The following is a 13,630-nucleotide window of genomic DNA, read 5'->3' on the forward strand; positions in this document are numbered from 1 at the left end:
CATTTTCTTATTGAATTAGGTAAGAAGTGCTAATATTTAAAACTTTAAAATCAATTAAAAATTTACCTTATATTGTATAAACAGGAAGAAAAAAAATATAGCATATTGGCAACTTAGGAGGATTCTATCGGTTCTGAGGATTGATGGCGAACAAAGAAAGAATTGGAGGTCTTCAAGCATGTCTTAATTCAACTATGATTTTACCAACTTTTGTAATGGAACGCAGTTGAAGGACTCTTTTTGCTTGTTATTAATTTCTTTTTAGGCAAAATACATAAGGTACCCCTCAACTATGGACCAAATTACTATTACACATTTTTTGCGAAAAAAAATTACCTTACACACTCAACCTTTCTAAAATGTAGCTAAGACACACCACTTTTTTCTTGACCAATTTTTCAAAACATGTGTAATATCACACACCAATAATATTATACCACGTGTCATTAATTTTTTAAGCATAAAATAATTTAAAATTACAAATATACCCCTCAACCTTCCCTTTCAATCTCTCTCTTCTCTGCCTCATCTCCATTGGCGCCGACCACCATAAAAAAATTACAATTATCACCTTCCAATTACAAACCAAAATTAGATACCCAAGCAGATTAATCCCAAGTTTTGGAGTCGAAATTCGAATCTAACACAAAAATTATGACCCCAAACTCCAAACACCATTAAAGAAAGACGTTGTCGGAGTTTTTATCAATTTTAACTTTTCTCTAAATTCTCTTAATGAATGTTAACCGTGTAAGAGATCATTTCACAACAAAGATCTTTCATAACATATCAAGCAGAGAAAGGTCTCATGTATTTCCTAAAATAGAGCAGATGACATTATTTTGCTCAACCTGACGAGAGGTCAAAGAAAACGATCCTAATATACTCTTCAAAATAAACAATCAAAATCATATCTACATGATTTTCTTAGTTATAGAGTCCACTTAATTTTCTTTATCAATTTCTTCCAAATCCCTTTACATTATTATTTTTCTTAAAATTATTGAGAGAGCAGATGGAAAAAAAGTGTGTGGAAGAAGACGGAAATGGGGAAGGGGGAGTTTCAGTGGACTAACACAAAGGGAAGGGGCTCTTGATAAGATAAATTGGGGAAAGGATGGGGTCTAAGGAACCAAATAATGTTTAAAAAAAGAAAATATTAAAAGTTTGACACATGTCATTTAAATAATGATTGGGACAGAAAATTCACAGTTTTACGCGCTTACATTTTTTTTGTCAACAAACACATATGACGTAACAAAAGTGGTGTATCTTAGTTGCACTTTAGAAAGGTTGAGTGCGTAAATTAATTTTCATCCGTAAAAAGTGTATAAAAGGAATTTGATCCATAATTTAGGGGGTAACTTATGTATTTTGCCTTCTTTTTATGAAGTTTTTTGTTAACAGGACTATACACACGATGAAAGAACAAAAAGAAAAAGGTTTATATGTGAACCAATTATCCTCAAGTCAGGTCCGTTTTATTTTTAGTGTAGCTTTTTAATCTAAAATTAAATAATTATCTTTCACAATTTTTCTTAAATATTTTTCGGACAGAGAGAATTGGATGAAGCTGATATAAAATTTTAAAAGTATGTTTTATACAACGTACAGTCGTACACATACATGGCTACAAAGAAATTATGAAATTCATTTTTAGTTTTTATTATTTGGCCGTTTTTAGCACGCTTTATGGAATTAAAATATAAATATAACAAAATAAAGCATTGATAAAAATTTAGAGAAAAATACACGAAAATTATTTTTTGTAATTTTTTTCTCATAAATATATAAAAATATAAAATGAGAACTGATTATAAACACATAAAAAAACTAAAACACTACATCCGTGAGTTGAAAGAATAAATTCTAATTTTAATTTTAACATGAATTCTATATTTTCACTCCTTGGGATAGTATTAACGCAATAGCTGGATTCTACTTTTGCAGTAGTGTGTTATTCTTTGCTAATTCGTCATTAACAATTCCTATAGTATTTCTTATTGATTAAAAAAATAAAATAACATGTATTTTACTTGCGAAAAAAAAAGAAGAGGACGTCTTATGTTAGTTAAGTTAGGAGTGCTTATCGGGCGGATTAGACGGATAATTATACTTAACGGTTCGATTTAACGGTTATCGGATTATAAATATAGTAATCCGCTAGTCATCCAATAAGACAACGGACGGATTGATATCGGATTAACAATTATCAGGCGGCTTATCGGCTAAACCAAATAGAAATTTTTTGAACAATCATTCAATCAATACCAAACAGTTTCAAATCAATACCAAATTTTTAATACCATCTAAGATCTAACCAAACAGTATTTTTTAATTGAAGAGTCTTCAAGACAACTCATACTGTCATACACGTATTAACCAAATTTTTAATACCATCAAGACTACTCATACAAACATACACATATTAATCATTGGGATTTCGATTTTTCAACTTCTCAGTTCTCAATTCAAGAGAGAGACAAGACTGCCGACTTCTATGTCTCTATTAGCCGCAGACAATTGAGAATTAGAAAATAGAAATTAGGGATTTAGCCATTTAGGATTTCAATAGTACTTTATATACATAAGGGTAAAAGTGTAAATATAAAAAAATTTAACGAGTTAATGGTTTACCCGATAAGAAAATTGAGTAATCCGCCCCCAAACCGTTAATTATAAAATCTCAATTTGTTCACCATCCATTACCCCGATAATCCGATACCAATAAATCAATAAGCCATCGATTCGATTCGGTTAACGATTTCGGTTCAGTTTTGAACAACCTTAAGTTAGGTGACCTTGTTTGTTTGTGTCTTTCAATATTTTTTTAGAAAACTCATATCTTCAAAGTTAAATGGTGTTATTGAAACTAAAAAGGATGCATGATAAAAATGTGAATTGAAGTAATGAAATTATAAAATTGGATTAAATTTTATGTCGAATATATTTACTAGGATGATTAAAGACTTATATAATTTTTTTTTTATTGAGTTAGCTAAATAAAATCAGTAATCATATTTATGAAGAACTTACAATTTTTTTACGTCAATCTTATAGTTCAAGTAATATAATATTTATCTAATTTTTTAATATTTTGTATTCATAGAGATGGTATACACGTGTAAGGCGATAAGGTGAGAAGAAGGAAAAAGAAAGAAAAGAGGACACATTCAAAATTAGAATAGAAAAAGCCCCTATGATATCTAAAATATGCCCACATTCATTTCCGAAACTCTTATTATTCTCTGTCTCCACTCTCCATTCTGTCCTTCCTTACAGCAGCCCCTTGATCCTCGCTCCTCGATGGAGCTCCCAATTTCTCTCTTTTCCCGCTATAAATACTCATCTCTCTCTTGAATTTTCCCTACCCAATTCACTCAAAATGCAGAGCACAGCAATCTCATTTTCTCCCTCAATTTCTCTCCCTTCAAAAAACCGTCACAATCTTCTTTCTCTTTCACCTTCTCGTCTCCCGCTTCGGTTCGGTTCGGCTAATGGCTTCAGTACTACAGCACCTCATAAACTCAACTCCGTTCGCTGCTCTTCTTCATCATCCAAGTTGAACGGAAGCGGATGGATTTCGGATCCTCTGCCGGTTCCAGAGCGCGATTCGGGTGGAGTGACGGTTCGGGTGACGTCGTCGGAGCCCGAAATCAGTGCCGGTGAGGAAGAGCCTCCAAAGTCTAAACCTCTGGCGGATACTTTGGTTCTCGGATCGCTATTCGGCCTTTGGTATATCTTTAATATATACTTCAACATTTATAACAAGCAGGTCTGTCTTTTTTTCCAGCACATGTGTTGATTTGTATTTTGTACTTTTAATTTGAATTACTTGTTTCTTCGTTAGTTGATGCATTAGTATTTTCTCTGAGTATATATGCATCTCTGTTTAATTTAACAAGGCATCTGAGTCTCATGAATAGGGGCCGCCCAAGAAGATTGGTGGCCTAAAGCCAGTTTTTAATTTGGGGCCTTTTAGAAGGGAAAAAAAAAATTATTATAACATCGATGATTTATTCCGATGTTCCTACACATAGAACAACACAATTTAGGCAATTATCGCACAATAACTCACTTAAACCAGCAAAATATAGAGCGAGTAATGTGCTAAAAGTCTAGAATTTTGGCCTAACATCAGTTGTTAATAGTTTCTTTTATAAATAATTTAGTCTCTCCTAAGATATTGTTGATCTTAGATAATAGAACCAAATTCATATAGATACCTCACTAATGATGTCACTCGTAAAATTTAAATAATGAAAAGTTTTATATTCGCGACAAGGGTTTAGGGGGAGTGATTCTCTTTCTGCATTTTTTGCTCAAACGGTTACATCACTACTAAATTAAAAGTTATCTTAATTTTTTTATAAAATATTTTATTTTTTATTTTAACATACCCAATATATTTAGACCCTACCTCTAAAGATTGTTGTGAGATGTATTTGATCCAACTTACCTTAATTAAATATATTGGGTTCGAGTCTTGTGGTTAAAAAAAATCATGTTAAAGCGTGTTCTCTGTTTTACTAGGCCTTACACGGTACGAATCTAAATTAGTCGGGATCTCAATACAAATACGAATAGAAAAACAAAAGAAAAATTTGGGGCCCTCAAAATTTGGGGCCTAAAGCCTTTGCTTTAGTGGCTTGACCCTTGGGCCGCCCCTGCTCATGAATCACGTCAGAGTTTCTGCAAAAAATTGAAAAAATATATGGAGAAACGTTGTCTAAGTTTTTTGATTTTTTGGGCGAATAAGTTTCTTTTTAAATAAAAAACGTCATTTTCACTCACAACCCTTTTTAAGAAATTGCAACTATATGAACATTTTTCCTTTTGCATGGTAGAAGTTATTTTTCCTACAAAAGTTGTGCAAATGGTTCAGAATATAAACTTGAAATCTGTCACATATAAGCATTGTGTTCTCATTTGCAATGTTGGAGTACGTGATGTTCTAAAAACTTTAACTTTGAGTTATGTATTTTGTTTCTTGATTCATTGTTGAGCCTACATTTAGCTGTATTTTGCAACTTGATTGAGGTGATTTTGGATATACATGACTGCTGATTGGCTCTTGAGATATTGCAATGTGCATCAACGATGAAAATACTTGTTCTCTGCAGGTGCTGAAAACCTTCCATTACCCAGTTACAATAACTCTTGCGCAACTTGCTGTTGGCACTATCCTTGTTATTTTCATGTGGACGTCCAATCTGTACAAACGGCCAAAAATCAGTGGCGCACAGGTATCTTGAATGTGCTGGATTAACAATGTTTTGGTTTAAATCCAGATTATGTACAGAAGTTCTGGTTTAAACTTCCAATTGGCAGCTTGCTGCAATTTTGCCATTGGCAGTGGTGCATACCTTGGGAAACCTTTTCACCAACATGAGTCTTGGAAAAGTTTCTGTATCATTCACGCACACTATTAAGGCTATGGAGCCCTTCTTCTCAGTTGTCCTCTCTGCTATGTTTTTAGGGGAGGTATGCATTTTGATTGATTATCTGCTATTTATGTTTCTTTGCAATGGTGTTATATGCATATTGTGACATGAATGACGAAGAAAAGTAGAATTATTTTTTATTCTTTCTTTCTGCTAGCTTTGTTTTAATTGAAGTCATATTTATGCATGCAGTACTTATAAGAAATCGTAATTTTTTCAGCATATGTTTCAGTGTTGTTGTCTCTGTAATTTATATACATAATTACTACAAATCTATCATGTTCATGCAGTTCCCTACATTATGGGTTATTTCTTCCCTTGTACCAATTGTTGGTGGAGTGGGACTGGCATCTCTGACTGAGGCGTCATTTAATTGGTCAGGAGTTTGAATCCTCTGTTCTTTTTATAATCCATATGATTCTCTTTTGTTTGTTTCTTCTTTAGCAACAAAAGTGGGAGGTTTTAGAACATAGTCATCACTTCAAATTAATATCTAGTAGTTGTTTTGTTGATTATCAGGGCTGGCTTTTGGAGTGCAATGGCCTCTAACTTGACCAACCAATCTCGTAACGTTCTCAGCAAAAAGTTTATGGTTAGGAAGGAGGTAAATTTGATCTCTGTTTGCTCTCTTTGATCAGGTTATGTAGAAAGTGTGTGCGAAATTTGAAGGTTGACTGTATGTCTCAAACTTATACAGCATTGCAGAGTAATACTGAACTAGTAGTTCAGAGTTTGGTTGATCTTTTCCCTTTGTAATCAAGTAACTAGCTTGTTTTCTACAACTAGTCTTAGGGTACGCGCTCTGCGTGTGTACCTACACTAATGAGTATATAATATTAAAAATTACATCAACATTTTTAACCATATATTTGAGCTATAAAATAAAAACAAAAACAAAAAATATAAGTTCCCGAAAATGATTAATGTTGATCGAAAGAGAACTTTGTACATATTCAAGTAACCATTTCTAATTGCTTTTAATGAATTTAAAGTCTACAAAAGAGGACTTCCTATATAAATAAAAAGTGGACTTTTTTCATACATTTAGAGTACACGCTTTGTGCGTTTATCTCACGTGTTGTTATATATCATTTTAAAAGTATTTATTGAATTTGATGTTGAGTCATAGAGTATTATAATTGTGAAAATTAGGTTATTTATATCTGGTTATAGTATTTATTATAATGTATATTTACATTTTGGTACACGAATTTTATAGAGGTCGCGTTTGATTAAAGGATAATGGATATTCTATTGTATACCCGGAGAATCAATCATAAATTTTCATGTAACGTGTTTTTCTATTTTTATTTTTTTTATTTTTAAATTATATAAAATTTATGGATTTTAATTCTATGAACGGTTACAAATCTAGAATTAAGAATAAGGAAAACTGAAGAAGTGTGGATCCACTTTATTGACTTTAGTTATAATTTCTACTGTCTTTCTCTAATTTTATTTTTATTTTTACTAAGATAGAATTAAGTGGTTGTAATTCTGGGCTAATGAGTAATTCAAATATACAACAAGTAATAATTACTTTTTACTCATTCTCTGTAGATTATTTTATTTTTGGTATTATTTATCTTTTACAAATTATTATATTACATAATTTAACAACGAAAAAAATTTGCAAAAAGATATAAGAAAGAATTTTGAATGCTTAAAACTCCTAAATATTAGGAAAAATCTTAAATTCTCAAAAAAAAGTCTCGTGTACTGAAGACATCGAATGTCAAACAAATTGACAGTTTTGTTACTATCGTATCCTTGTTTAATTTGGAAATTGATAAGTTCACACCTACTTTGTCTTAGTTTAATAACAAACTTTGAATATCAAAATAGGAATTTGAAAATGCATGTCTTAATCGTGCATATTAAATTTTAAATCATAAATATTGACTACCATATATAGTTGTAATTAGAAAAATACTGCTTTTGAATTTCAAATATGAGAACTTATACTTGTTTTAAATAAGGGAAAAAATATTAACTAAATTTTAGTTAAAAGTAAAGTCTTAAGTAATTAGGAGATAATTTAAATAATTATTTCTAAATATTAGGGAATTAATTAAATGATTCGATTCCTAAATATTGGGAGATTAATATAAATGACTATTTTGTCTAGTGTATACTCCATTTTTAAAGGGTAAAAAAGACGAACGATATTTCGCTAAGAGTCTTCGTGCTTTTAATATAGTATAGACTCTTTTTGCCTTGAGAAAAACTCCAAGTTATGTTTTTTTGTTCTTTTCTTGTTTCAATACTTTGTATTGCTATATAATATACAATTTTTTAAACAGGAATCATTGGATAACATTACTCTCTTCTCAATAATCACTATCATGTCCTTCATCTTGCTGGCCCCTTTCGCCTTTTTCATGGAGGGCGTTAAGTTCACCCCTGCATACCTTGAAGCTTCTGTAAGTGATTTATGAGGGGGAAATTTATACACCCTTGTACACTATTCCTAACCTGATTGTTTCTTTGACCTAAAAGTGCAAAGACCGATTTTCAAAATTATTTTTTGCTTGCTTTGGTTCCAGGGATTGAATGTGAACCAGATTTACACGAGGTCTCTCCTTGCAGCTCTTTGCTTCCATGCTTATCAGCAGGTATTCCTGAAGACCTATGCCCTGATTTTGTTTGAATGTTAGCCTTTTGGTTAGAAGTAATGTTTGTGTTTATATAGTTTTGACGAACTAGCAATTTCACATAACATTAAACTGTTCACTGTTGGTGCATTTAACTTTTTGATAGACATACAAAATTATTGTAGTTTTGGGCAATATTTAGTATAAGAAGATCGAATAAAAGATACAAATGTAACTTTTTACTTTAGGTTTTGACGAGATTGAGAGTACTGCAACCTCATGATTCTATAACATGTAACACGATGTGAAAGGCATGGCTCTTTGTTGGTATTTAGTGCAATAGTTCTTAGTATTTAGTTAGGGTCTCCAATTTGCTGCTTTCTCCTGACGTCTTTGTTAAAGAAGATTGTTTTATAAATGCTATAAAACTCTTCTGTCGTCAGGCATACACCATTAAGATTATTGTTCTAGAGAATAAGAAGTTGCCACCAGGAACGGAAGTACCTCTTATTAGATGCGAGTTGATCAACTAAGCAGATTCACTCTCTGATTAAACATAATAGACGTAACCATTTTCGCAACTCTTATAAAGCTGAGGTTGTTGAGGTTCTCCGTACCTTAACCGGATTTTATTTACTTATAAAGGACCCACATATATTTTCTTCTCCTCTTCTGATGATTCATGGCTTGTCATGCTAACTAGAACACTCAACCGAAATCATTCTGAAGAATGTTAGATAAGTATATGTTTCAAAACATACAGATAAAAAATAAGTATATGTTTCAAAACGTTAACATGCTATTTGCTTTCTCCACTTTAAATCTGACCAAGATTGAGGGCAGTATAAAAATATTTAATTAGATGACTTAGCTTTTTTCCACAACTAATGACCTAGTTACTAATTAAGAAAGAAGCAAACATATTCAACAGTAGGGTGCTGTATATTCTGTTCAAACGGTAAAGATCAGCGGAAACAAGAAGAAATATCTAGAAATTGTGGCTGAAATTTCTAGCATTATTTTTTTTAATAAAGGAAACTTTGTTGTTATATAATATTCTTTCCACTTTATTTAGACCACAATGATTTGTGGCAACCAACTATGGCTTTGAAAATGTTTGGAAGCTTGATCATAACATGTCTTAGAATCAGGCCCATGCAATTTTCAAATGCTGCAACATATACCTTCCGCGTGGTTGAAGAGGTCAGGGTAAGGAGAAGGCTTTTAACTTGCATGCTTTTTGGAAAGCAAAGGGTGGTGATTTTAATTTCTTAAAGCACAATAGAGTGAGAAGTTGTCTGATGCATTAACTCATTCCATACAATGACTGTTTTGATATCTCCCTTTGCTCGAGAGGACATGATGAAAAAGTTCTTTATACTTTGTCATTTTACGTTTGGATAAGAGAAATCTTGATGAATTTAAATGCAATCTGCTCTTTCATTATAAAAATAGCTGATTATGTGACATCTTGCTGACACGATATCTTCTGGTGTAGATTTCATACATGATATTGCAGAGGGTGTCTCCTGTTACCCATTCCGTGGGTAATTGTGTGAAGCGAGTGGTGGTCATTGTGACTTCAGTTCTCTTTTTCCGCACGCCTGTCTCCCCAATTAACACCATAGGTATGGCAGCTTGCACTTTTCTTTTATCAACTCACACATGATGAGAACAAAAAGCAAACCCCCTTCCCCTTCAGTCTGAAAGGTGTAGTATCACTTTTCTTATTATAAATCCTTTTTTTCATACTACTCTATGTAGGCACTGGGGTGGCACTTGCTGGAGTTTTCCTGTATTCTAGAGTGAAGGGCATCAAACCTAAGCCAAAGACAGCTTGAAAATGATCAGTTTTGTTGAGAAATTGTAAATCATCAATTACGAATCAAAAACTAGGTGATAGCTTAGGCACGATCTTCATTTTGTTTTTTTATAGCGATGTTGGGTAGAGTTATTCCTTTTTCTAGATAGTCTTATACATTATTTCTGCAGATTTGATGATTATACATCATTCTCATCTTTGTTATGCTCAATGGTTTGTAACGTATTTCATCCCCCCAGGAAATGAAGATTTCCCGAATTGGGGACAGTTTCCGCATCCAAACAATTTCGTTCTTCCATTATGGGGTTTTATTCTGTTCATTGAGAAATGGAAATCTGCGTCTTACTTGCGATGATTGTTTCCTCAGTTTCAAAAGCAAAAACAGGGACTAGGAACGAAAGCATAGATATTATGGGGATTTTCATTTACTTTGTTACCTTCCTTTTTTTTCCTTACAAAAGAAAAATACCCTTCTTACCTTAAAATAAGTGGGACCGACTACAATGTGTTTCTGAAGACAGAGATATCATTGATTCAATTATCGTAATGATGAGAAAAATAAAATTAGGTGCATATTGCAGATTTCCTTTTTCATGAATATTCTCATGTTTTCAACAAGAACAACTCCTTTTTATTTAGTTGCTCCTATGTAAGGCGTTATGAAGTTTGGGAAGAAGGGCAAGTTGAGTCCTCTGTGTATTGGTCCATTTGAAATTTTGGAGAGAGTTGGTGATAAGAGTGGGTTGCTCTAGTGGTGAGCACCCTCCACTTCCAACCAAGAGGTTGTGAGTTCGAATCACCCCAAGAGCAAGGTGGGGAGTTCTTGGAGGGAGGGAGCCGAGAGTCTATGGGAAACAGCCTCTCTACCCCAGGGTAGATGTAAGGTCTACGTAAACACTACCCTCACCAGACCCCACTAGTGAGGTTATACTGGGTTGTTGTTGTTGGTGAAGTGGCTTACATACTTGTAATGCCACCAAGCTTGTCGGTACTTCATCTGGTGTTTCATGTTTCCTTGCTTCGAAAGTATCATGAAAATCAATGACATGTGTTGGATTTCAGCTTGGTGCAGTTGGATGAGAACTTGTCATACGGAGAAGAGCTGGTGGCTATTTTGGATAGGCAGGTTCGGAAGCTGAGGTCGAAAGATATTGCATCAATAAAGGTTCAATGGAGAGGCCAACCGGTTGAGTAGGCGACTTAGGAGACCGAACATTACATGCAGAGCAAATATCCTCATCTTTTTGGCATTCCAGGTATGATTCTAAACCCGTTCGAGGATGAACATCTCTTTAAAAGGGGGAGAATGTAACGACGCGACTGGTCATTTTGAGCATTTGCATCCCGTTCGATAGTTTGAAGGCATGAGTAGCTTCGTATGATATATTATGAATTGCGTGAATCATCGGTTTTTGTTTTCGGGTGATTCAGAATTGATTTGATATGAGCACTATCAGATTTGATTACTGTATGTTTGGAAGAATAATGTCTCTAGCCAGCTTAGAATTTGGGCTATGGTTCTTGTTTGGTGAGAGAGCTCCACGACTTGTTGATTTAATGGATGGTTATAAGTCTCTGCATGTTTCTCTCATCATTGGTAGTGTACGAATGTTTAAATCAAGGTTTTAATTGATATGAGGTTTGTTTCCGGTACCAGATTTGTTATTGAGCAGTTATTGTAATCGAGAGTTATTGCTACGAGTATTTGAGTTATTTGGAAAAAATTATATGATTATATCTTGGGTTATGGTTATGGCCTGATACAACTTATTCAGACTTATATACAATGTGTAGATGCGAGAATTGGGTCTTATAATGGATTCAGGATGTTAGAAATTGGGTTTCTAGATTTATGGACTAAGGTTGAAGGAAAAATCTTCGGTTATATTGATTTGACGGACTTGTATGGATTAGGGTGACGTGGGATCACCCCCGGGCATGTACATGGTAAGTTTACACAATGATTTGATGGCTTTGGAACGACTCTTGGCACGTTAATGTTTAAGTAGGGAAGACTGTAACGACCCGACTTGTCGTTTTGAGCAACTGCATTCCGTTCGATGGTTCGAGGACATGCGTAGCTTCGTATGATGTATTATGACTTGCGTGAATCGTTTGTTTTAGTTTTCGGGTGATTCAGAATTGATTTGGAAGAATGATTCTCATATATATTACTCTGTATCACGCGAAAACCAAAACCAAAACCAAAACCAAAACCGACGATTCACGCAAGTCATAATACATCATACGAAGCTACTCATGCCCTCGAACCATCGAACGGAATACAAATGCTCAAAACAACCGGTCGAGTTGTTACAACTGGAATATACAATACTACTACTATAACTGCTTGAAATAGGAAATAGACATAATACAGTAAAGGTATAATACATAAGTTACCCCATGAATTACGGATCAAATCCTTGTTACACACTTTTTACACATAAAAATCACCTTACACACTCAACCTTTTTAAAGTGTAGCTAAGATACACCACTTTTTTCTTGATAAGTTCAAAACACGCACCAATAATATTATGCCACGTGTCATTAATTTTTAAAAATAAAATAATTTAAAATTACAAATATACCCCTCAACCTTCCCCTTCCATCTCTTTCTCTTCTCACCTCATCTCCATTCCCGCCGACCACCATAAAAGAAACCACAATTATCACCTTCCGATTACAAACTAAAATTAGATGCCCAAGCAGATTGATCCCAAGTTTTGGAGTCGGAATTCGAATCTAGCACAAAAATTATGACCCAAAACTCCAAACACTATTAAAGAAAGAGTTGTCAGAGTTTTATTAATTTTAACGTTTATCTAAATTCTCTTAATAAATGTTGACTCTGTAAGAGATCATTTCACAACAAAGATCTTCCACAACACATCAAGCTAGAGGAGAGGTCTCGTGTATTTCTTAAAAGAGAGCAGAGGATATTATTTTGCTCAACCTGATAAGAGGCTAAAGCAAACGATCATAATATCCTCTTCAAAAGTTAGGTAAAAATAAGAAACCAAACCCAGATCTATAGAATTTTCTTAGGTATAGAGTCCACTTAATTTTCTTTATCAATTTCTTCCAAAGCCTTTTTACATTGTTATTTTTCTTAAAATTATCGAGAGAGAAGATGGGAAAAAGGAGTGGGGGAAGAAGACAAAAATGGGGGAGGGGGAGTTTCGGTAAACTAACACAAAGGGGAGGGGGTCTAGATAAGATAAATCAAGGAAAGGATGAGGTTAAAGTAAAGGAACCAAATAATGTTTAAAAAAAAGACATTAAAATTTTGACACATGTCATTTAAACAATGACTGTGATAGAAAATTCACAGTTTTACGCGATTATATTTTTTGGTAAACACGCGCGTGTGACGTAGCAAAAGCAGTGTGTCTTAGATACACTTTAAAAGGGTCGAGTGTGTAAAGTAATTTTCGTCCGCAAAAAGTATATAACAGGGATTCAGTCCATAGTTTAGGGGGATAACTTATGTATTTTGCCTATAGTAAATAAGTAGGAAGGGGACTCCGTGTAGTGCCGATCGTAACATAGAAAGCATCTCGCCACAAAGTCTCCTCGACAACTGTTGTTGACGACCAATTTTGACCATCCCTTTTAAAATTAAATTAGTTATGCTTATTAATTAGCAAAAAATGTGGTAAAATATTTTTTAATCAATAATACCTATTTTTCTTAAAATATAACAGGAAATAATAATTAACATTATTGAATTAATAGCAATTTGATATTAAATATTTATAAATTATATTA

At 33.4% G+C, this 13,630-nt stretch overlaps 1 protein-coding gene across 1 annotated transcript; it reads left to right on the forward strand.

Annotated features, from left to right (window-relative positions):
* Positions 1 to 3,256: 3,256 nt before the first annotated feature.
* Positions 3,257 to 10,155, forward strand: LOC107813457 (triose phosphate/phosphate translocator, non-green plastid, chloroplastic-like). The gene is given in 9 exon segments (NM_001325909.1): positions 3,257 to 3,775; positions 5,124 to 5,246; positions 5,332 to 5,484; positions 5,735 to 5,820; positions 5,964 to 6,048; positions 7,748 to 7,867; positions 7,991 to 8,059; positions 9,537 to 9,666; positions 9,803 to 10,155. Coding segments are annotated over 9 exon segments (1,233 nt in total). The 5' UTR covers positions 3,257 to 3,385; the 3' UTR covers positions 9,880 to 10,155.
* The last annotated feature ends 3,475 nt before the right edge of the window (positions 10,156 to 13,630 follow it).

Source organism: Nicotiana tabacum, chromosome 24, assembly GCF_000715075.1.
Source record: "Nicotiana tabacum cultivar K326 chromosome 24, ASM71507v2, whole genome shotgun sequence".
NCBI classification, from domain to species: Eukaryota; Viridiplantae; Streptophyta; class Magnoliopsida; order Solanales; family Solanaceae; genus Nicotiana; species Nicotiana tabacum.